The sequence below is a fragment of the Osmerus eperlanus genome, chromosome 5, assembly GCF_963692335.1.
Source record: "Osmerus eperlanus chromosome 5, fOsmEpe2.1, whole genome shotgun sequence".
Lineage (NCBI taxonomy): Eukaryota > Metazoa > Chordata > Actinopteri > Osmeriformes > Osmeridae > Osmerus > Osmerus eperlanus.
The window spans coordinates 17,511,146-17,537,010 of NC_085022.1; the positions used below are offsets into that span (position 1 = coordinate 17,511,146).

General features: G+C 43.4%; 1 protein-coding gene across 6 annotated transcripts in view; it reads right to left on the reverse strand.

Annotated features, from left to right (window-relative positions):
- Nucleotides 1-25,865, reverse strand: part of LOC134021344 (transcription factor SOX-6-like) — a 69,710-nt gene that overhangs the window by 21,542 nt on the left and 22,303 nt on the right. For 5 of the 6 annotated variants that reach the window (XM_062462061.1, XM_062462063.1, XM_062462062.1 and 2 more), the window contains 6 exons: nucleotides 22,327-22,543; nucleotides 20,703-20,910; nucleotides 9,186-9,275; nucleotides 6,443-6,615; nucleotides 5,493-5,561; nucleotides 383-503 (listed from right to left, as the gene is read on the reverse strand). In XM_062462061.1, the coding sequence (XP_062318045.1) occupies nucleotides 383-503; nucleotides 5,493-5,561; nucleotides 6,443-6,615; nucleotides 9,186-9,275; nucleotides 20,703-20,910; nucleotides 22,327-22,542 (877 nt within the window). In that variant the 5' untranslated portion in view covers nucleotide 22,543. The remainder of the gene's footprint in view (nucleotides 1-382; nucleotides 504-5,492; nucleotides 5,562-6,442; nucleotides 6,616-9,185; nucleotides 9,276-20,702; nucleotides 20,911-22,326; nucleotides 22,544-25,865) is intronic. The other variant, XM_062462064.1, reaches the window with a different exon arrangement.

Genomic DNA, 25,865 nt, shown 5'->3' on the forward strand with positions numbered 1-25,865 from the left:
AAACGTGTGCGTGAATGTGTGCGTGTATGTGTGTGTGTGTGTGTGTGTGTGTGTGTGTGTGAGTGAGGTTGTGGGCATGTGTGCTTACACCAGTGGTTTACTCAATCCTGGTCCCGTGCCCCCGTGCCCTGCATGTTCTAGATGTGTCCCTGCTCTGACACAGCTGATTCAAATGAACACAATCACTTGAATCAGGTGTGTTGGAGCAGGGAAACATCTAGAACATGGCAGGGCAGGGGGGCACAAGGACCAGGATTGAGTACCTCTTGCTCACACCGTCATGGGATTGCATCTATTAACATGTGTGCGCACATGCATATGTTTGTGTATGCATATATGTTTCTCTGTGTGAGTGTGTGTGTGTGTGTGTGTGTGTGTGTACCTGGCTTGTAGGACATTCCTTGCGGAAAGAGGAAGCCCTGTTGTGCTGCTGCGGCAGCTGCTAGAGAGCGCTGGTCGTGAGGAAAGACTGGGATCATGAGTGGAGGCATGTGACCCTGTACCTGGAGAGAGGCAGAGAATGAAGGCAGGGAGAGAGAGAAAAGAGAGAGAGAGACCGAAGGAGCAAGGGGGAAAGAGGTAGGAATGAGAAAAGGAGTCCGAAACATACAGTACAGTACTCAAACAGTACATCAACTTACTTGAAAATGAACGCATGGGCACATGTCATGCTCTTTAGATCCATCTTATCATATGACGCCCATGTGAACACTACACTAATACACACATACACACGTTCGCCAGAAAAGATAAGCAATATCAAACAAGGAATATAGATCACACACACACAAGGGAAGACAGAAATGAAGCGATCAAACATTCAGAAAGGCAAGACTAAACTCAGAAAACAACTACAGTACACAGATCCCCCTGAGAGCATCCACACAATGATTTGAGTCCAGACATGACTGCGCTTTCATGTAGGGCTAAGAAGCCCTGAAAGTGGGGGGTTCACTTTGTCTGTGCTGTGGTTAAGACAGGCAGGTTGATATTGAAAGGAGCATATCAAAGATAGGCCTGGGGGGCCTCCTTATGACTAGTCCTACAGTGTGTATACCTTGTTAATGAGTAGGCACATCTCTCTCTTTCTAACACTCTTTTTGGGTCTGTCTCATATTATGGTTCTCCCTTTCCTTCCCTCTTCCTCTGCAAATGCCTCCCTCTCACTCTCCCTTTCTTGCTCACCGTTTGTCTTTCTGTCTGGTTCTCAAACTCCTCTCTTTCTTTCTTGGACCAGCGCTCTCACTGGGTTTCTTGAGCTTCTACATTCGCCACGGGTTTTGTCTGTAATTTTGACCAACAAAAATAAAGATTTGTCTCTCTTTCTCTCTATTTCCCTCCTTCGCGCTCTTTCTTTCTTTTTCTTTCTCTTTCTCTTCCTCTCTGTCTCTTCCTCAGGAGCTCATGCACAGAAAGTATTTGATGGAAACGTTTGCTGTAAACAAGCAAGAGAATGCGTGGCAAATGCAGCAGTTAACATTGAATGTGGTGACTCCTGAGGGTTGTTCAAAGAGCATTGGTAAAGAGGAGACCAGAGAGTAGACACAAACAAGCCTACCCTTGATTGGATGTGTGTGTTTGCATGTGTGTGCTTGACTGTGGTAATTTGAATGCGATTGATAGAGTCTCTAGAGAGACCCCCCCATGGACACAGTAAGAAAGTCAATACACACACACAAGTTGAATGGCATGTGTCTACTTGCACAAGCATCACTACATCCCATATGCATGTAGGATCCACATTGTGCGGGTTTTTACAGGATTCGACCGAGCACATGCAGGCAAGGTCCCATAAGGTCTCCCTCTTCTAACCCAGACACTCAGGAGGCCCAGACACAAAGATGTATACACACGCATGCACACACACCGGGAGATGTGTCTTGTGACACGGAGAGAGACGAAACAAGAATGAAGGAGATGAAAAATGACCCTGTGTCTCGGGAGAAGGGTGGGGGAGGGAACAGGACAAAATCCTCCATTCATTGTGTTCCTCTGGGAATGCTGGGACGGGTTCTCCACCAGCACAAACACAAAGACCCTTTTACTGGGGGGGGATGAATGGGCTGGCCCTGTGTGTGCCCCCCCCCCACACCCCTACCACACTAAGAAAACATGGGCCCCTTCCTCAACTGCCCACTAGACAGACGTACATACACACACACTAGCGCACAAACGTACACACTCACACACATGCGGATGTACGTACCCACACACAGGCACACTCACACGCAGTATTAATGGTCCTACTGTGTGTGTGTGTGTGTGTGAGGGGGGGTAAGGGGTGCGTGTGTGTGCGAGAAGGAGACAGAGAACGCAAGTGTGAAAGTGGAGTGTGAAAGGCAGAGAGAGGATCCATGTGTGTTTGTGTCTACAAGGTTGATTCCTGACAGACTGCCTTTAAGTTCGGGGTTCGGGGGATAAGACAGTTCTTGTGAGCAACTGTCATCAGCGATTTGAACCTAACCACCATTGGGGATGAGACAAGCTGACATTTAGTAGCCAACAATTGCAAAACAGCAATATTTGCGACACGGTAGGAGAAGGAGAGAGAAGGGGGAAATTGTGGGAGGGGGGCAAAGGAGAAGTCGTAGCAGGAAAAAGAAGTGTACCATACAGTTGGCTATATGTTATCAAGAACACATATTTTCCGAAAAAAAGGCGAAACGGACATAAATACACGCGCACACATAAATAATTAAAAACAGGAGGAGGAACAAGGGAAAGGGAAGGACTAAAGGGAGGAGGAGAAGGAGGGGTAGTGCGGGTTGCAGTCATTAATTAGCCCGTTAGCTTGGCCCTGGCTCTGTGGTCTGGGCGAGCCTTTGTGGGCCCGAGGAAATGGAGCACATATGAGACACATTAAGAGGCTGCATTTAACAAAGACACATGGCTGTCAACCACGGGGAAACAAAGGGCCACCCTCAGTGTGTGTGTGTGTGTGTGTGTGTGTGTGTGTGTGTGTGTGTGTGTGTGTGTGTTTGTGTGTGTGTGTGTGTGTGTGTGTGTGTGTGTGTGTGTGTGTGTGTGTGTGTGTGTGTGGAGAGAGGAATAGGGTTCTGTGTGTTTTGTGTGTGTGTGTGTGTGTTTAAGTACATGCATGTGTGTGTGTGTGTGTGTGTGTTTGTGTGTGTGTGTGCGTGTGTGTGTGTGTGTGTGTGTGCGTGTGTGTGTGTGTGTGTGTGTGTGTGTGTGTAAGTGGATGAAGGGGGTTAATATGTGTCTGTGTGGATATGAGTGTTTTGGACTCCATCAGTGTACTCACATGTGTATGTGCATGTCCCTTGTTAGTGTGTGTCTGCGTGCATACCCGTCACTTTCATAAGGGAGGCCATCGGAAGCTTTCCTTTAACCCTTTGAAGTCTCCTGCTGTTCCTCCACACCATTTAAAACCACATGACAGGAAACCTGCCATCACTTTGAACTGCTCCCTTCATCCCATAACAGCGAAAGGCTGACACAAACACAGATACCAATCACTCCAGAGAAGAAAAGGAACAACAATTGAAAACAGCTTTCCACCTAATCCCCAACTCCCAGAACAGATGATCTGAAAGTGACAATGCACTCTCTGCAATGCACTTTTTCCGGAATGGATGGAAAGCTTTGTCTTGGTGATAAAAAGCTAATGATAAAAACTTTTATGAAACATTATGATATAATTCAACAACATGATAGCCAGAAAACTTTACTTATCCTCAGTTCACAGTTACCACAGTACCTGACAGTCTCTGGTATTTATTGTGTTTTATAGTTAAACTACTGTTACTGTACTGTATAGCTTAAACAACCATTTCATAATACTTAGCTTGATGGTATATAGTTATATGTAGCAACTGTTCCATATTTCTACGGAACAGTTGCACAATTTATTTTTCACAATTTCTACTCCAAACAGAAGCCCTTGGTCAGTGCCTCAGAGTATTGGCCCTGAATTCCTCTGAATCTGGAGTTGATCAGTCCAGACGGGTAGTCTTCTGTCTCTTTGTTTGAAGCCAAACTCTTTAAACACAGCGTAAACAGTCAATTCTCTGGTGGCTGTGTTAAACGGCAGTCCTATGTCAAATCAATGTACTGTGCAGTGGTCTAGATATCGAGGGGGGGGGGGGGGGGGGGGGGGGCTCCAAATAAGAGATTTAAATTCTACAAAGTCGAACGAACACTTAAAAGAGAAACTATGGCATCTTAAGAATTTGTTTGTTTGTAAAACAGATCTCGTTGGCACGTGCAGACACACACACACACAGTAGTAAAGAGAGAGAGACTTTACTATGTTCACCTGGAATCAGTCCCTGAGGGGCCGAGCCTAATGAACTCAGATCTGGGCTTTATTAAAAGTCAGAGGGGGGTGCCGTTAAAGACTGATCCATGGTTAACTACACAACACCTCCACAGTTCCAGGGCTTCAGGGCCTCTGGCTCACTAGCTTGCCCAGTCAGGGTGAGCTCTTCTGGGGCTCGGTAGAGAATCAGATCCCCCTGTTATGTCAATCTCCAGGTCACTGTTTTATTAACAAACATTTTGTAGATGAATACAGAAGGATAGTAAATTACATAGGAAAAGTGGTTGGACTTTCTTTCCAAAAGTGAGAGATGTAGAGGCAGGACTAAGAAACAGAGAAAGAGGGAGAAAGGCATAGAAAAGGAAGATGGACATGGTGAAAGGTAAGAATAGAAAAAGGGGTGAGGAAAATATAAAAGAAAAGGTAAAAACATCCTCTATAAATGAGAGAGCTGATGGAGTGAATGTGAAAAGGAGAGAAAGGAAGAAAGGAAATGGATGTTGATGGACAGAGAAGGTGATGGAGCAAAACTGCTCGGAGGGACCCTGGGGATTAGATACTATTGATCAGCACATGATCAATGACAGCAAATGATCTAAGTATAACCATGTCTATTAAGGGGTCAATATGTGTGTGTATGCGTGCCTGCCTGAGTGAGTGCATATGCCTGTGTGTGCATGTAGTATGTAGACACGTGAACCCTATGTATGTGAGTGCATGTGTGTATGTGTGTGTGTGTGTGTGTCTATGGATGAGTGCGTCACGATACTCAATAATAATAAGAGACCACATAAAAGAAAGGGGTCACAACCTCTAGGTTTTCCCCAGTGTCTCTGTTTCTAATTGCCAGAAGCAAATGAACGCACAGATCAAACGAGGGGGCAGCGACCCCATGAAGGCAACATGGAATGAGAGTGATAACAGAGGTGCATCTGGCATAAGGCCAAGAAAGGGATGAAAGGGAGATAAGACCAATTCAGGAATAGCGAGTAAGACGCAGGAGACACGCGCGAAAAAAGGGACGCAAAAACACCAAGGCATGCAAACATCGGCACAGCCAAGCCAGTGTGAACACATGACACAGTGTGGTGGCATGCCATCCGGTGATAATATCTGTGTAATATCTATCATATTATGATAGGTACACAATGAAGAGCAAGTGGTAAACAGTGCGCAGCATCAGATGCATGCGTTCCAAAACGAGAGGCTCCACCTGTATCTGCTGTTGAAGAATGTTGATCTTATGCTGCTGCTGCAGAAGCTGCTGCTGCTGCCTGGCAATCTGAATGGAGACAGAGAGAGAAAGGACACGGTCCGTTTATTGGTACGAAAGCAAAACATGAAGGTCAAAACTATCTGCGGAAAAGGAAGAAATATTGTTATCAGTATCATAGTCCAATAAAGATTTCAGTGAGGAATGAACGTTATTTAAAAACGTTCAGAAAGTGTGGTCTAAGAATTGACAATTATTTCACCAGAAAAATTAAATACCTTAGATTGACATGTTTACATCTATAACCCGCACCAGCCTGCCTCCCCCTTGGCTACCTGTCACTTAGGAGCGGAGCCCCAGAGCCTGACCAATCACTTGAGTCAGACGCTCCCAAAAAGGTATCTGCCCATTTCTGACAAACAAGCAACAGCTGCCCAGAATTCAGAGAAGTTGTTCTGATATTTATTTTGAAATGTAATTGCAGGTTTCTGAATGTGAGGTGTGTCCCTATCTGAACAAATGTCAGAATTCATTAGAGCACGCGTTCCCGGTGGCGTCAGAATGATCATTAGTCTATCATGTCTCAACAGCTAAATAACTGGCTAATATTGAGTGCCTCAATCTCTCTTCCACTCGTTTTGTCCTTTGTGATGGGCTGGAATGTGTTATGTGCTCGGGAGTGAGGAGAATTGTGGACTTGTCCAAACACACATCCTGTCAACAGATAGAAACCTTCGATGAAATGTACCCCTTGCAAGCGTTCCGATGTAAACACAGGTTAATATAGACATCCAATCCTCAAATCTCTCTAAAACTCTATTTCTTCCTCTCTCTCTCTCTCTCTCTCTCTCTCTCTCTATCTCTCTCCTTTTCTCTCTATTTCTCTCTCTTCACCCCCCCTCTCATATCCACACACTCTGATCACCCCAGCCCCCCCCCCCCTGGTTCACCTGCTCCTGCTGCTGACGGGCCAGCTCCATCTGCTGCCTCTGCTTCTCCATCTGAGAGGCGGCCATCTTCTTCTGCTCATCGTGGGCAGCCAGGAGCTGCTCTCTCAGACTGATCAGCTGACCTATCATTGTGGACAGCTGTCTCTCCTTCTCCTCCAGGCTCTCTGGGGTACCTGAGGATGGAGGTGGAAAAGGATGAGGAGAGGAGACGACATATATACTGTACTTGCATAAGGTCGTATCAGTGTGCAGTATATAGAACGCCATTCCATTCCACCACTATATATGACTATTTTTCCATTTATCCACAAGGTTTTTCATACAATTTTCCAATTATTATTTCTTACAGTGGGAAGATAAAAACATATCCCTTCTATGTATTCCCATTTGTCATATCTACTCTTCCCATCAGTTAGTGGTTAGTCTAACAGGGTCTGGGGTCCATTAGGACTTGAACAACAACCTCCCCTTCCCTCACTCACGCCCAGCACCTTTCGTAGACTCCACATACATTCTAAAGGGTGAGTCAGTGAAACTTTGTGGCGTCATGACAATGGCTGAAGTTTACAGAATATGGCGAGTGTGTGAGTTTACGCCTCCACTCCACATTCCTTTAATATTCCTGACACAGTAATAATAATGTCAGGGCCTTTCCATTAACCATCCATCAGGATTACTTTTAAGTCTCACACCTGTTCACTGAATGAGCCAAACAGGAAGTGATTATCATTTTTCACTCTCCTTGCATTAGTCAGAATAGTTTTAGTGAATTCATGCCATGACAGTTGGAAACAGAGAAAACATGAAAAAACACATCTGCATGCCATATGAAAAGTATTTATACAATACACATAGATCTAGACACAGACAAATAAATACAACTGTGCATACCAGGCACACATACAGTGTACACACACAAACCACACACTCTTGTACTACTGACAAAACCTGTGAAGCTCAATAATGTGGTTTCATTTGTGGCTACCTTGTACTATGTAAATGCCCCCATTTAAATAAATACAAATTGTATTGAGCCACAAACAAAGTCACACTTTTACAAAATTGTCATCTTCAACATCAAAACAGATGTATAGATAAATTTGTTCAGGATGTTGTCAGCATGAACAGGGTAATGGTTGTACATCCCCAAGGAGTTTGAGGGCAGAAGCTCCATCTTGGACATTAAGTGAGTGAGTTTGGCAAGTGAATTGAATCACCAGTGTTTTCTGGTGAGGACACAGCTGGGGTGTGTGTGTGTGTGTGTGTGTGTGTGTGTGTGTGTGTGTGTGTGTGTGTGTGTGTGTGTGTGTGTGTGTGTGTGTGTGTGTGTGTGTGTGTGTGTGTGTGTGTGTGATGGAGTCAAAGACCATTTACCCACAGTATAAAAAGGTTAGAAGTCGTAGTCTCTTATCTCTGTATTGTCTATTGATAAATAGCAGACAACATTAAGAATAGTTTCTGACAAGCCTAGAAGGCCGTGTTTTTCATCACCATGACAAGACAGATGACCTTGTGCTACTCCGTGTCACTTATCCTACAGAGTGCATCGCACGTCCATCTTTCACTATCTCTGACAACCTATTGTAATCCAAACTGATAATACACATGGCTGTGGTACAGTATGGAAGCATGTGAAACGGCTCATCTGCAGGTCAGATGTACAGCACACTTCAGGGACAAACCATAAACTGTGAGCTGCCTTTTTTACAGGTTTCAACCCGACATTTGAGAGCTTGTCATATAAATGAAGGTCTTCTCATACAATAACCCTATCAAGACATTCAATGCATGCTTATAAGGACGTGTGGCAGGACTCTGAAAGAAGTCAGCATAAAGGAGCTGGCAGACTGTGTGCATGTCTGTATGTATGTCTACATGGGTACGAACCTCCGCCACAAAAAGGCAAACTCTTACTCCAAAAGCATTCATGCGTCCTATCTTACATCAATCAAAGGAAATTCATTGTAACCTTGCATGAATCTCTTAAACAAGCTGAAGTATGATGCAGTACCGACATCCTTCCTCAACTATGCAACATTCTAGACCATGAATAAAGCGGCAGAATTGGATTTAACAAGCTTCAAATCAGCCTCTTCTCAATCTTCTGGGTTTTTATTGTTAATTTGTTATTTGCATACTCAACTCGCCCCACTCACTTGCCAAGATTTATAGGCTCGTAAACACTACCGCTGACTCATACACATATTACAATACCGCCCGCCTTTCTCTTTGTATGTCATTTAATCAAAGGTACTATTAGAAGCTGTGGTGCAAAAGGTTCACATCAGCTCTATCAGTTGAGAAAGATCCCAAAGACACTGTTTTCCTTTTGACTTTCAATGTGCATTATATGCAAAGGATAAGTAAAAAATATTAATGTTTCTTAGGCTGTCATACTTGCACAGTACAGGGAAGTGTGGAAGTTCAAGTGTGTCGATGACAGAGAGTGAGAAAGGGAGAGAGAGAAAATATAGTAAGGAAAATCAAGAATTGGAAAGAGGTGTAATGAAAGTACTGCACTATAAAAGGAGGAGGAAGACAAGGAATGGAAAGAATAACCTTGTCACCTACATAAAGTGATCTATAGACCTTTAGTCAACAAACTAAGTAAGACATGTGAAACAGGTTGCGCTGCTGAATTTCACAAAACACACTATAGACTACATGAATAACGTGTCATTGAGCAGGCCTTTATCTACTCTGAAGGCACATTCTCCATTCATAGCCCTTCCTTCTGTCTCACCTTTGACCTCTCCCAGGAGCTCGTTGGTATTGAGTTTGTCCATCCTCTCCTTCCAGTCTTTTGACAGGAGTCTTTCCACACAGGGGGACTCTAAAGAACCAGATAGAGGAGACCAGCACCAGTCAGAATCTTTCCAGTGGTCAATTTTCCAAAACATGAGGAAAACAGATTTAAGGAACTCTGAAGGTCTCTCTCTCTGATGAAGATCCGCCCAAACCCCAGAAATGTGCGCACACACACACACACACACACAAACTGTACTCATGGACTCTTAGCCTGATGACACGCACTCACATGAACCCACACACAGGGTGTCTGTCCGTAAAGAGAGCCTGTGTCTCTGTTTCTGCACTGGCACGGTGTGCATGTGCGTAAACTGTTCTGTGTGTGTATGCGCCTCCACAGTCTAAATTATCCGCCACAATCATATTAGAGAGCAATTAGAATGACACCGCTGCTTCTAAAGAGTAACCACGTCAAAGGCAGACATTCTTGCATCCGTAGACGGAAAACCCCACAGAGGGCCAGCTTGGATTCAAGAGGTCACGTGGACACAATGCGCCATTTAAGGTCCTGATCCAACCAAAGGACAAACACATGGGCATTGTGAACAGCTTAATGTTTGCTTATGTGCATATGCTATGTAATCTATTGTAGTCAGAAAAGTTTTGCAAAGGGGTGTATGTGTGTGAGTGTGTGTGTGGGGGGGGTGGTGCAACACAACACAACTTATCTTATTACGATATATTAAAGCCTTCAGTGTTTACATTGGATTAAGATTGTTCTAAATCAGCCACACCCTATCCCCATCATACACACACAAACTGCCTGACAACAATTGCGTACTTAGACCAGAATCACGTGATTAATTTAAACACTGCTTGGATAAAGTAGATTGAAGGGCCTGAGTTCTTACAAAGAAATCAACTTTCGACTTGATTAAAGAAATACTCCACTGTTCTTGAAGAAAACAGAAAATTGTGCTTGAGTGTGTGTATGTACAGTACCAGTCAAAAGTTTGGATGTGTTCAAACTTTTTTCACAAGTACTGTACATACACACACTCACATACACAGGTGGATCTTGCATATCCGAATAAAAGTAGGGCCACAATTGATAGGCACACTTAAAGAAGAAAATACAACTTGTAGCTCAAGCCAGCATCTGAGTTATACAGCGTACAGTGTGTGTGCAAATGTGTGTATATGTGTGTCTGCGCGTACGTGAAGAGGATCATACATACATCCTTACCCCACCTGCACCAGTAAACACTTCTGAAGAGAGAGGGATGAGATATAGAGGTGTCAGTGCAGAGGGCTCAAAAGGAGAGGGGAGAAGGAGAGGGGGATGAGAGGCATTTTACCCTAGATGGCTCTCTGTCTGTCCCTCCTCAACGAAGAGGGGATCAAGTGCTGTTTAGATTGAGGCTGGGATAAAAATTCCACACTGTCCCCACACTCACTCTTTATCAAGTGGAAGAGATATTCCAATGATGAACGGCCTCTTCACAAAGCCCAGAGGGGGGGGGGGGGGGGGGGGAGAAGAGAGGACATCAGGAAGAGCAGAAAGGACAGGGGAAGACAGGACAACGAGCCAGGGACAAGGGGGTGAGAGCAAGAGGAAGATGGAAAGTGAGGAGAGAGGAGCAGGCAGAAGGAGGAAAGGAGCCAATGAGGAAGTAAAGTGTGCAGAAGATACGGGGAGGATGAGGGAGGGAAAAAACAGATAGACAGATAGAAAGGGAGAGGCCCTGGATAAGGAGAGAAGGAGAAAGAAAGTAGGAGGGTAAGGGATAGAAGGAGTAGGTGGAGAAAGGACAGGAAGGAAGGAACGCTAACCAGAGTAGTGGAGGGTGAAGAAGGGAGGAGAAGGAAGAGGTAGAGGGGGGAGAGGTAGATGGAGCATGTGAGTGTACGGGCGAAAGTGTGCGCGCAAGAGAGACTGTAACTGTCTGTGGGCCAGGTAGCCAAGAATCAGAGATAGTGTTTGGTGTAAACAGATTTTTATTATCTGTCTTGGCGATGTTCCAGGAGCCAGTGTTGTGCCTGTTTAACAGAAGCCACAGGCATCTACTGTAGCGGTGAGCGGGCAGACATGCCCTGACAACCCCCACACCGCCAAGATCAACAATGTACTGCTAAGTCCCCACTTTGAAGGGGATCGCCCCCTTATGCTCAGTCTTGTGTTCACACACACAAACATGCACACACACATACACACACACTCTCTTGCACAGCCACAGACAGATATACGGAATGGGAAACTACTCAAGCATAGCAGATTTTGCCCGACCCCCCCCCCCCTCCCAAACACACACACATACACACACCACCATTAACAGCACAGAACACAATAACTTGACATATTTGGTCTGCTATCCAAAATCATGCAAGAGATCAGATTTTTTATGCACTTACAAACTTGGTAAACAAATTGACATACTGTACAGGTATCACATACAAGACATAAAGCGGGAAAATGAGACTTGTATGTGCACTTAGCCCTAACTCTGTTGTTATTTAATGTTGGGTCAGATGGAATCTGGCAGACCAAGTGCACCAATGCACTGCACTGTCCAATGCTCTCTATACATTCGCATCTTACGTAAGAAGTAATTCCACACAGGTGGAAGAAGTTCTCAAAAAGAGGCATGTACAGACAGCAGGGGTGGGAGAGCAAAGAGAGTGATTGGAGGAAAGGGAGAGAATGGAGGGAAGAGATGGGAGAAAGAGAGAAACGGGGATACAGAGAGAGATTGAGGGAGACACAAGGGAGGGCAGGATAGAACAATAAAGAGAGTGAGAGAGAAAGAGAGAGAGGGAGAGGGATACACAGAGAGACAGAGAGAAAGAGAGAGAGAGAGAAAGAGAGAGACAGAGAGAGACAGAGAGAGAGCAGCTGGCTGAACAGCTGGCCAGCAGGATTGATGTCAGAGTGAAATAAAACTCAACATATGTCCAAACATGAGGAGTCAGGCCAGGAGAGTTCCTCCACTCAGCACCAGCACACTTGATATCACGCGCACACACAAACCCACAGACACACGTTTCTGAGTGCAAACTCACATGCACGTCCACAGACAGCCACACGCATGCACACACATTTGTGGGTCCACACACACAATAAACACGTAAGGAATAATAAAGTCAAACAGTGAATATGTGTATAGCTGCATCTCTTTCCCAATGGCTGAGCATTTAAAAACCATTAGAGTCCTGAGCGAGGAGTCTGATTTGTGTTAGCATGGTGTCTGTTACAGAGACACTATTTTCATCAGTCACATGACACCTGCTTCCTTGTTTGAGCTGGACAGTCTCTGGGAACTGGCTCCTTCTAGCCTGGAGGGGAGGGAGGGCATAGTATCCCTGCATAACCCTGCAGAAGCCCCGTCAACTACACACGGCAACCTACTATACAAGCTAGATTTCTTGCTGTGGGGGTAACCGATCCGCAATCGAGGGTTAAGGTGCAAACATTTGGCTTGCTGTAGGGCAGCTGCGGTTAAATGTCTGTGCATCTCTGTTCCGTTGTCAAATGTAAGTTTTAGAATATGTAACCACAACTAGACGAGGAGATGTAGGGGACAGTGGTTACAGCACTTGACTGCAGATCGAGAAGGCACAGGTTTAAATACCCCCTTGTACTGTATATTGTTTGGGATAACAGCGTCTACTAAATGAATACATTATAATATATCATTCATAAAGTGCCTTGCAGCCATCTGCCATTTTGCTAGCCCAAATGAGTTAAGGTGACGTACCTGGACGACACACACTAGAAGATTCAACGTCACTCCCTGGAAATGTAGCTACCACCATTCTCTTGACTGAAGACGACAGAGGGTCTAAACAGCTCCAGAACTCTTTGTCGAGTGTGTATGTCCAACACACATGGCCCAAGACACAGCCTTCTGTTTCCACTTCTGCCCTGATTTGAGGAAACCTTACACCCCACCTCTCCAGTCATGCCACCACCCCCCAAACATGATGTGTGGTACATTTTTGTGACACAGTAGAATGGCCTTGTCTAACAAATACAATGAATGGCTCGAGAGAAGGGGAATCGGTGTAGATAAGGGTCACCAGGGGCTCAGCAGGGACTTGACGAAGGCCGTGAGGGAACAGAGAAAACAGGGTCGGGAGGCTCCTGGTAGAAGGGTACGGGGCCTTGGAGGGATAGACAGCTGAGGGAGAGGGAGAGTGCGTAACACGGTACTGCAGGATCGAACAAGTAGAGAAAGAAGAAGGGGGGGTTGTGAAAGCGATATGAGTGCAGAGGAGAATAGTCTAAAGAGAGTGGCACTGAGGCAGCTGCCAGCTCAATCATCTGTAATGACAGCTATCGTCGAGGCTCGACGCTATCTCCAAAGATGGTTTTGCCCGGCACATCTTCCAACCCACTTGCATTCCAACAGTCTTGTGCCATAAAATGTTAGCACCAAACTCCCTGCCCTACTTTCAATCTATTTTGGGGTAAAAGGGAATGGATTCATATCTACTACTAGTTTATTTACAGAAGTTTTGAAAGCTTCTTTCCTCAATAGCTTAGTTTCATGAAAGCTTTCCAAAGTAAATTGGTGAAGAAGCTCATTGCATATGTTCAGACATATGCACGCATGCATTGCATGTTCACTGGCTGGCTGCCAAACCATGGAGAAGGCTACTGGGTGTCTCACAAGGCTTCATGTGCAGTTAAAGCCTCGTGCCACACGTTATTACTAAAGAGATCCCTATCCATTACAGAGGAAGAGAAGGAAACTAACCACAAGGGTGGAGAAGGAGAAGAGTGGAGAAGAGGAGGGGGGACGACGACAAAGGGGAAGATGGTGGAAAGGAGGTAGAGAAAGATGGAGAGGAGGAAGGAAAAGAGGATGAAAGGATGAAGAGAAGGAGGAAGGAACGGTCGGAAAAGGGGAGAAGGAGGAAAACCAGGAAGAGGAAGAACAGTGGGAGACAGAGGAGCATCACATAAATGGATTCAACAATCTTGGTTCCAGTCTGTAGAGATCCCAGGATGTGGAATTTCATTGTGTAAAATCTAGAAGATTGATCCTCTTAAACCAATGAAAAAAAACAACAACAAAAAACATGGAATTTAGCATGGTTACTTGGGAAAAGTCCTACATGAACACTACTGTGCAGTAGTTTGCCTGGAACTCAATTTAGAGTAGGAGTCCCGCTTTATGTGGGATTGCGCAGCATTTTCATCCCTTATCCCACGTCCCACATATTGAGAGGATATCCCGCATTTTGATTGACTCAAACCGATGTCAAAACGCTGCAGGAGAGACGCTTTTTTTCAAATATGGCTTTAATCCAATGGCTGTGAAGAAAAGCAGGGAAGGATATCATCACAGGGCTGTGTTTGATGTCAATATAACTGACATGGGTCAAGTGCAGATGGACCTGTCACAGTCTTTGCTGCCTATGCTACGGGGAAAATTGCGAGTCACCATAAAGTTACAAACTATGCCTTTACATGATGGAAATGTATTACCACAAAGAAAAGGAAATGCAGCTACAACAAAAACTGGGAAACTACTGATAACTGGGTGAAGCCACTGCAAAGTCATATGCAGATGTTTTCTTACCTATTGTTCTCATGCACCATCAAAATAGGACCCTGAAATTGTCCCAGCCCTAATAGATTCATGGTGCCCTCAATTAGGGATCACTTGAAGAAAAAAGCTGATTACTTCTAGAGAAGCAACAATTACTCTTTGAAACACAAGGAGTCATGGGAAAGATTAAGTGTAAGCAGATAAACTGTAGAACTGATCAGTAGAGCCAAATATAGACTGCCATTTTAACACTGACACATATGCACGTGCACACAATCACATTTAGTAAAACTACACCCGCACCCACTGAGAGAAACACACACACCTACAGTACCAAAACACCATGGTCCCAACAGGGGATAACTTACCCTTTGAGTGGCAGTGGGGAGAGGCTTAAATGAACTATCAGACCTGAGGGACAACAAAGTGCAGCTCCACAGAAGGAGTCCATTGTCATACATCGGGGTTAGGGGAAGTTTGGCTGCTTTGAAGTAGCCATCCAGCTGGTAAAGCCATTACAGGCCTGATTAGATCCCCAGACTTTCAGCTAGAGTCAGGGCAGCTAGCACTTGGCAAGGCTAGCTAGCTAGCTAGAAGCTACATGATGGGATATAGTGGGAAAATATAGACCACACAAGCTCATCTATTGTATGTTACAGGCCTGAACAGTTGAACAGTCTATGCTTGCTGTCTAGCTGGCTATCTAGGAACCAGTTTGAGGGAGATTGGACCTGTGCTAATGTGGTTAATAACTGACAGTGACACTTTTCCTGTAGATGTTTTACTGTGTGTGTGTGTGTGTGTGTTTACACTTGCATGTGTTCTTGTTTCTGTATGTTTGACTGCCAGTCAACAATGTGCTTTCATTGATTGTGACAAAACATGCAGAAGATGTCTACAAGACGTGTCAAACCCAGAACTCAGTGAGTCAAACGCAGGCCTTTAGTGTCAAGCTTTGTCTCGAAACAAATTTGATTGAAAGGTATTCTATCCAGCACTTTGTGCCTTCAAAAAATGATTAGCCTGCCATATGAATCTCCTACCTTGTTCGTCTTCTTCAAACTTTCTTGGCATTACTCTGCACATGTAATCACTAGGGAAAACAAGTGGTGGAAGCAGCCATTTTTTTGCATTCCAGCTGGACTTGATTTATTGTTGTATTGGCGAACTATTTGAATTAAAGACGGTTATATGCAGGTTAGACGCATGAAATAGAGACGTTGTCAAGAGTTTGCCAGAAGCAGCTTGGAGCATATTAGATGGCTGACTAAGTTGGCAGAGAAACAGTGCTAATGCCAGGACCCGTTAACACAGGAGGCTGTGACAATATAACTGATACTAATTGTATACATTTTTCTTTCATGTTGTATGCTCACTCTAAATTGTAAGTTTTGGCACCCTGTGGTTGATATTTGTATCAAAAACATGTATAAAACTCACAAAAACTTTGGGGTTTCCAAAAGGTTCTGTGAAGCAATGTAACAAAACAGTTCAGTACAGTACTGACACACTTATAGAGCTACAGTATACTTACTAATACAGCTTTTAAATCTGAGGCCACACTTTAGTAAACACCAGGCCTCCATGTGAGAGAATAACCCTTTCCATTCATTATAACTGTCACAGGCACTTACTAAGACCCTTTAAGGTTGTTAGTGAAAGCTAATAGTGAACCCATGGGGGACCGATACACTGAACGGTCTAACTATGCTTGTGTTTGCACTTTAGTCCCCGGCCAGCCTAGCTAAGCTAAGTAAGAGCTTCACGGCTAATAGGGTGTAATTCCATTTGATGGTGGCAAATCGTACGTTGTAAAGCTGGCTCCAAGAAGCCAGGAAGTAGAGGAGGACAAGGGTGGGAGATAACGTTGGAGGGAAGGAGGGAAGAGAAGTAATGGATGTGTGGTGCATGGTAGGACCCGCAATCGATTGATCCTAGATGGTTGCTGGAGGAGAATACCAAGAGGATTTTCTTGGAAATTGAAGCACATCATACTATTATTATCCTACTGTAGGATATCTAAAAGATCTGAATGGTTTATTTTGAATGCTTATAAAAAAGATTGTTCCTTGGCAATATGTTTGAAGATATTAAAACCAAACATATATATATATAAACTGTCAACAAAATTGTGCGTGCACTATGTCAGTGGTTGATGGGAGACCACCATTGACAAAAAGGAAACCCCTTTTGCAAAACTTCACATTCCACTTCCTGTGCACAGAATATGGAAACATAAGCTAGCCTACAAAATGTCACTTCTAGCTATTGTAGCTCTGACCAAACATGCACCCTGGGCTCCAGTCCTGAAGCGTGAAAAGGACCTCTGATTAGTCACTTCATCACACACAATCAAGTCAACCTTCTCACCATTATGTCCCTGCATACCTGCTCACACAGACTAGGAAGGCCATTTTAAAAAGACAAGACGTCACAAAATAAAACTGGTTTGATGTGCTCTGGAACTCCGATGAATACAAGGTTACAGAGAGAAATAAATGACAAAAGCCTGTGCTGTAAAACATTGAAAACTAATGGAAGCCAAGAGCAACAACTACTTAAAAAGACTGGCCTTACATTTTTCAAAACCAATTAGGTCCAAGGTCTGAATCAGTGAAAAAGAATGTAAAAAATAAAAGTACTATTAAAGACGAGGAGATAGAATGAAATAGCGTAAAGGTAATTTTAACAAGGTTAAGCAAAGCTTCTGAATTGAAATGAAAAAGAAAAGACAGAACCCTAGAAGAAACATTGAACAAGTCTGTGATCAAGCAAGGGAATTACATTCTCAAACTTAGTGCCCTTAAATTTCATTAAATCTATCACATTAATCCAAACACATTATCAACATGTCAATGGCTGCTGTGTTTTGATGGAGCATTTTGCAATGTCAAGCCCCCAGGCCTTTAAATGTATCCTTGTTCTACATTACATTTACATTTAGTCATTTAGCAGACGCTCTTATCCAGAGCGACTTACAGTAAGTGCAGGGACATTCCCCCGAGGCAAGTAGGGTGAAGTGCCTTGCCCAAGGACACAACATCAGTTGGCATGACCGGGAATCGAACTGGCAACCTTCGGATTACTAGCCCGATTCCCTCACCGCTCAGCCACCTGACTCCATACCATGACACTTCTCTTAAAATAAAACCGATTTCAACAAAACCTCCCCAGCCAGAGGTCAACAACAAACAAAAAATACATTATTAACAAAAGAAGCTACTGAAACACAGCAAAATAAGATGAGCTGCAGTAAATGTATCTTTTGTAACTCGTACCGTGTTAAACAAGATGCCAAAGGGAGCTTCGACTTGGAAACATAATGTGTAGCGCCCTCCTTCTGGCATTTATTTTGATGTGTTCATTCTCATAATATTGTGCTCCTGGGATAATCAATGCCTTACTATGGTTCTTACGATACAAACTAGAGAGGGTACAATTTCTTGTGAAATTGTAGGGTGTGCTTGCTTGCGTCGGTTGCACAGGGGTCTGTATATTTTATATAAAAATGCATAGGGCCTACTTATTATTTATAGAGATTACATAGATTTAAAAGCATCTTTTTTTGCTGCTCATTTACAACTCAAAATACGAGTGAAGTGTAGAATGAAATATGATGTCTTCTCATTTCCCCTGCAAGAGGCAGCCTCATAGCTGAATCAAAACGAATACATTTGGCAGACCGGTGTAAAAATGGACCTAATCTCTATGACTTAAACGTCCTTTTAAGTTTTCCCTTCTCGTGATATTTTCAGGCATTTAGCCTACTTATATTGCATTCATTCATTAATAAAGAACCCCCTTTGAAGATTATTCTACGACGTTACCGGCAGAAGATAGAATCGCGATTCAAACAGTACCATCTGCTAACTGAAAATATGCCCCCAAAAACGTAAATAAGCTTGACATTTATTTAGTGGAAAATTGCTCATTCATAAAAAGCTCACTGGTAGCGATCATTGTCAGTAACAACGCAAAATGCGATATAGCCCTGTGTGGAGAAGCTGCCCCTGTAAATTCTACTACTACAGTACAGTACTAGACTACTGCTGTGTTCGTCTTGGTAGCGGTTGCGTTGGTTGAATTCGATTTAACGTTCCGTTGTACGGTTTAGGCTGAAATTAATTATTTTCATGAACAGATTGACTAAGTTTAGGCTGTGGCAGTAAAGTTCAGGTTAGTAGTCAGATAGTTTCACCTATTGAAAGACTTTTGATTTAAGTAAGGGGAGTGCCAAACATGTTCTGTCGCCGTTTGACTTCCTAAACAGCTGTGTAGATGTTTTTGTAGTGTGTCTCGCGTAGGCTACAGCGTTGCAGTGAGCAACACTGGTTTGAAACCACAGGTAATGATAATTTCACCAACAAATCGTTTACTTGTAATGTAATGTCCTAATAAATCCTACAACGAAAATGTATTTGTGAGGAACGTTTATTTTAATGATTGAAAACAGATGCATCATAGACCACTGTAGTATGTGTTGCCCGGGTAACAGAGGCTAATGTCATGCTAATGCCTCAGTGAAATAGTAGACTACCGTTTCCGAAAGTAGATGTGGGCCTACTTCCTTAATAATATCAGCTAATATTGTACATTACATTTTACAATTGTGTTTCACATCACAAAGTAAAATAAGTAAATAGTTATCACCCTGGCCTCTTTGCTTGTGGCGTTTCTGCAGCTGCCTTGCAGTAAAGCTATAGTTAGCCTAGCTATCCCCCAAGTTAACAGATGCGAAACGAATGTTCTGCTACAGGTAGTCACGCGTGTTTTCGTGACGTTAGTGACGTAGTGACGTTAGTAACGTCAGTGACTGTGGCTAGCAAATTAGCCACCGTTAGCTTCACTTTTCGCCACAAAAACGTAACTTGAGCCTAAACCATGCAACGGAACGTAAATCCCAATAGAAGCAACTCAATCGCTACCAAGACGAAACTTTTGACACATAGGTTGTCTATGTACGCCAAATATTGACTGAGTTTTAGGGGGGCAAAAAGAATAATAATAATATATATGTGAGAGAACAAAGGTTGTGCTCTCGCCGAAGGCTTGAGCACACCCAATGATCAAAGAAAGGAATTAGGCTCCACTAGAAACGCTCATTGATGTTGCGCTGTCCAGAATCTTCCTTCTTAGCTTTCAAATACAGCATGTTGATGGACCGGTGTGTGACACACAGGAAGAATATGACACCTACATTTAAAAATTATTTGAACCCTACCACCCAAAGCAGGAAAAATTTAAAATGAACACAACATAAGCTGACAGAAAATTCAAAGAGAAAGTTGGTGGGAGCCCTCTCCGTATTTCTGTCCTTCCGTTATTTCACATCACTGAGACATAGATTGCCATGTATCTTCTGTACTCTATCTGCTGTTGACACTGCCTGCAAGAGGTTTGGGAGTGTAACCTTAAGATAGCTTGTTCATAGGAACAATGTATTCCCTTTGAGGAGAGAGATCAACAGTCCCTCTGATACTAAAAATTATAATGTGTACAGGGTACTCTATAGAGGCATTTTAGATCTATAGTAAATGGCTCTGGGGTAGAGGTGCGAGTACAGGCATGTCTGACGAGTCAAGATCCAGATATGAACAAGGGATTGGGAAGCTGGTGTTTCAACCCACACATTTGTGATCTATGAGCAAGGGTGATTTGTCACTAGTGATGTAAGGGATCAAACATCTTCAAAAGTAGATGGGGAGAGAAAGGAAAACTCTAGAGGGAGAGAACGTGTGCACGAAAACGCTGAGACACCCACCCACACATCCAAAACACACACACACCACAGCATCCTCTTACATCTACGACATACACACACACACACACAAACTAGGGGTTCCTTCTCGTCTACTCATTCACACATACCGTACGTACAAGTCACCCACCAGGGCTCATCGTCAAGTACTCAACGCACAAACATACAAACCACCTTAGTAAAAAAAAGAATCTCTTACCGTCCTGCTCCGTCTTGGTCAGCTCCACCAGTTTCTTCTGTTTCAGTGTGTCCACTACGTCTGCCAGGCTTCCCTTGCGGCGTTCTGGCGTTCCAAAAGCAAGCCCGCCAAGCAGCTCACCGCGCTCCCGGGAACACTCCTCAGGCTTGGGCGGAGAAGTTGAGTTATTCGGGTTGTACAAGGAGCAGCCCTTACTACTCTCATTTTCCTGTTAAACGTAACAAGAAGGTCCACAGTTTTGTCTCATACTAATATACAGAGCTTTAAGTGTTTAATTACAATATACATCATGAATCAGATTACATTCTCAGCTCTTATTGGCCCTTTCTAAACTGGTGGAGTGTCAGCTCTGACAACGTTGTACTATAGATCGTAGAAAACTTTAATCAAATATGGATACAGAAGAAAGTGATGTAGAGTCAAAACTTGCAGAAATTATGCAAGACTAGGTCGCAAGACAGGTTCATATCGTGTAACATGACAAACTTTGTATTTGTTTCAACTTATTTACATCTCTAACCTAAGGTTTTTGTCGGTTGTTGCTGTTAATAATGTAATTAATCTCCCTACAGTTCACTCTGGGTTCTAAAGTTAGTTTACAAATGCTGGCTTTGGTTGGCAACCCAAGCTCAAAACCTTGGCATGGAGAGAGCATGGCGATTGGAAAAGGTCACGTTCATAATTCAAAGGTTTTGCAACAAAGGCAGTCTGCCTTGGATCTCATTCAAACTCCTCCCCCTTCTCACTACTTTTGGATTGACTAATGCTTTTAGATATTGGAGATTGGCGTAGGTCAAAGTCTCTAAGGTCACACCTGCAGTACATTGCTTAAATGTCTAAGAATGGATACCATTGTTTCTACATCCTGGAACTAACATACGGTATTAGAAGCTAGTGTTTCTGACGTACTTGTTGACTGCTTCTCAGATAACAGATGCAGAGTTTGCTATCTCCAGAGAGGTTAAATGAATACTTAATTTAGTAAGTTTAGGCCTTACAGACCTTGTTAAGCCTGTGAGAGCAAGCAACAAAAAAAAACTTTCCTAATCATACATGACATTTTATTGTTTTATTTTGTGACTCGCATATATGTTCCTCCTCCTACATGATTAAAATCCCAAAGGCTTTGCACCGAGAAGAAAGAGCTTAGAAATCTAAGGAAGCCATAATTGTCCCAAAACAGAACACAGGTGCTCTAACACACAGTCTATTTTTGTGTTTTCACCTACTCTTATAGTGTTAGTGGGGATCTCCAGGAACTTTCAAGGGCTTAGGTTTCAAAGACAAGGGGCTTTGGCTAACAGTGAGATCTTAAGATGTCCTTGAATGGTGTCCAAGAACTCTTGTTGTGCATTTGTCTCCAAAGAGGAAGATGTCTCTGTAATGGGGCTGTGTGTGAGTGAGTGTGAGCACTAGATATTTACAGATAGATCTTACATCCCCTATAGCTGCACCTTCTCATTTACAACCTAACCAATAGAGGTTAATATTTTTTTTAAAGTAAAGACTGTTTGTTTGTCTTTGTTTTTTGTGACCTACTGTGCTGTACCTGCATGTGTATAACATGTTGATGTGTATATGCTGTATTGTTATTTGATGGGACGGAGGAGGGTCTGGGTCTTACCGTGGAAGTAGGACCTATACTGTCCCAATCAGACACAGGTTGGCTATCTCTAATTGGCTGGTGATTCTCTTGGTGAAGTTTGGCATGCAGAGGAGGCGTGGTTGAGGCCATTCCTTCTCTGTCGTCATTGGCCCAGCCTGCACTATCCTGCCTCATCGCTTCCTCATCATCTGTCACCTGGGGAAATGGAGGTGTAGCTCGCTTGGAAGACATCATTCTGAGGGTGAAAAAAAGCAAGGAGAAATGTGTGACTTTGATGGACAAGATTCCTTCACTTTCCGGACTGCTGGTGTTCTATCTAGATGTTGCCTAAAAGTCCAAGGTGATTCCATAGGAGAACCATCCACAAAAACTAATCTAAACCAAAACATCAGTGAGCTTGATACTTTGGTGTCATAATTATGCTGAAAAGAGAATTCAAAGTGGATATTATGATAAGAATAGACATGGCGCTTCCAGTATTTCAAGTTCCTGAATGTCATATTTGATTAATCAATGACATCTCATGCACAGATATCTATACACAAGTTCACCTACACACACACACTAAATAATCCAATTTCCACAGTGGGTGAAATCTGCGTTATCAATGTGTGAAGGTTACTCAACACCACACAGCTGTAAAAAAAAAAAACAGGAGATGTAGCTCCATGTGCCTCTTTACAACTAAGAATCTCCTAAGGCATGACTTGTGTCAGATAATCATTGTCATGATAGTGTAATTATGTCACTATAAAACTCAAAATTAATGGAAATGATAAAACATTTATGGGTACAAATTGAACCTTTTAAACACTGTTAAACTCTAAAGATCACCAACGCCAGCTTCAGTGAAGCGACACGGAGCAGCACTTGGGTATTAGCAGCCCACAAATCAGACAGGGATGTTTATCTGTGTTCTATTCAGTCTCCTGGGCACGATAAAAAAATAAATCAACCCCTCACTCAAATATCTGAGAGGAAAGGAATAGAGATGAGGGGGTAGGGGAGAAGAGAGAAATATTAACACCATCTGAAAAAGGGGGGAAAGAAGGAGAACGAGAAAGCGGTTTGAAGAGGTTAAATCCCTGGTTGGAGGGAGGGAAAATAACTACAGAAAGGAGAAATGAGAGGAGGAATAGTGAGGAGGAGGTGGGCAAGGGGGTCCACAGTACCAGGTGTCCACAGTGATTTGATAGGAACATAGGCTGGATCAGAGATGGGGGGGTCTGTAACTCTGTCAACTGGAGAAGATTATACATCATACGTGCTGAAAGACCACGGGAGGGGATGGGGTGGAAATAGGCAGTGAATGTGTGCGTGGGGAATCAGGTGGCTGAGCGGTGAGGGAGTCGGGCTAGTAATCCGAAGGTTGCCAGTTCGATTCCCGGTCATGCCAACTGACGTTGTGTCCTTGGGCAAGGCACTTCACCCTACTTGCCTCGGGGGAATGTCCCTGTACTTACTGTAAGTCGCTCTGGATAAGAGCGTCTGCTAAAATGACTAAATGTAAATGTAAATGTGTGTGTGTGTGTGTAGTTGCAGCATGGTCTGACTGGAGTGGCGGCATGAGTGACTGAAGGACTGATCGTGCTGAAGGTCCTGTTGCTTGATTCTGAACAGAGCCAAACTCAAATCACTGAGCCATCCATGGATAATGTCATAGGGCTCTTGTACAATGCCATGAGACACCAACCCTGACCCTAAGGATTGATGTCAGTTACTCACTCACATCAACAAGATTGTCTACATGGTGCACAAGATTGTCCCCACAAGTGCATACTTTACACTCAAGTTTACTACCTTTCCTAATTTACAAATATGATGAGCTAAGTGCTGAAAATGATTTTCACCAGTTTAGCTGTGGTGCAATAACCAACAAACAAACTAAGTTGGTTATCATAGATCTGTGTTATTGGATGAGTGTGTATGTGTGTGTGTGTGTGTGGGGGGGGGGGGGGTGAGAATAAAGAAGGGAGCCTATATTTAGCTGACAATATTGCTGCTGCTGTGTTTATGGGGGCTTAACAGTTAGCTAGCTTCTTGGAACCGGCTTCTCATATGGTCAGGAATGCCACGACTCATAAATCGCTGCAAGCGATACAGTTTCATCACGCAACAGACCCAATGCTATTGGTTAGCGTTTGTGAAACTAGGGCCTTGTGTGATTAAATATGATTAGTAAAACCAATCAGAGAAAATACCAGTCTTGATTAACGGCAAACTTGGTGGAGTAAAAATTGCACTGGTCAATATTTTCAGTTTCATTTTAAGTTACTATGGACTAACATTGAGTAACAAATTACAACAATTTACAGTTTTTTTTATATGGCTGCTGTTATAGTGGCTCAACTTCATTGAGGCCCATTATGAGGCAGGGGTAAGTTGTTTTATGTGGTACTTAAAATAGGAATAAAGGACCAAAACAAGAATCCTGTTGATGCTCACATCTCAATTTGAAGCAACCCAAAGAAGATTGCAATGTAGCCATCAATTACTACCTAATAACCTATCTGACTGTTGGAACACAACTGCAACCAATGCGGAAGCAACAAAAATGTTTTCTTGTATATAGTATATTACCTCAAATATCAAGTTGGCAGAAATCTGGAGAAGTCTCATGAGATTGATGGAAAAATGAAGCTATTAGAGTTTAGTCAACAGTCATTTCCCTGTAGTCAAGCTCATTCCAGTGAAGTCAACAAAAAAATTGGGGGACATTAACCAACCATGCGATACAAATCCAGAATAAATCATAAAACATAATCCATATGAATTACATTTGTACTTACTCTGAAACTGATTATACCTCCAGGCAATAAGGCAGACTGAGGGCACAGCTACTCTACTAACTGTCATCTCAGGGCATTGTAGTCAAGGTAGTTCTCTTTCCTCTCTAGACCTCCAGAGCTCCAGCATACTGAAGAGATCTTCCACTGCGTTTGGGCGATGCAGTTTACAAACACACTCACTGAACTACTGTCGACGGAGGTAGTTTGCCGACAGGACAGTTTCGCTTTTCAGCTCCACCTCTCTCGGACAGTAACTTAGAATCCCTTTGTGAGCGTAAGAAAAGCTGAAAATGGGGTTCGGAATTTGGCAGGAAAGCATCCTTCATCTCTGGTCTGGAACCTGGCTACTTGGCTGAAAACAATCAGGCATTGTGGAGCGTGGAAGGAGAGGGACCTGTGACAGATGAGAGAGGGAGAGCGAGGGCCCCCTCTTAGGAAAACAGTACACAAAGCACTATTCACAAGCCAGGTCCCTTCTGCCACTTGTGGAGCAAAAGGAGGGCTGCCACAAAGGACTCTAGTTCAACCAATTGGGTGTAAAATGTCCAACCATCACAGCTGAAGTGTACAGAGGAAGTGGGAAATACCAGTGAGAAAGAGAGAAATAGGGGGGACAAAAACAAGAGGTGGAAAACTAACCTTGGGGTTTTTTTTGGTTTGGTGAAAAACAAGAAGGGGCATTACAGTCTATAACAAATGGTTATACTAGCCAGACATGCTCCGAAGTAAAAGTGATGGTTATTTGCACTAGAGTGTCACAAACAGTCT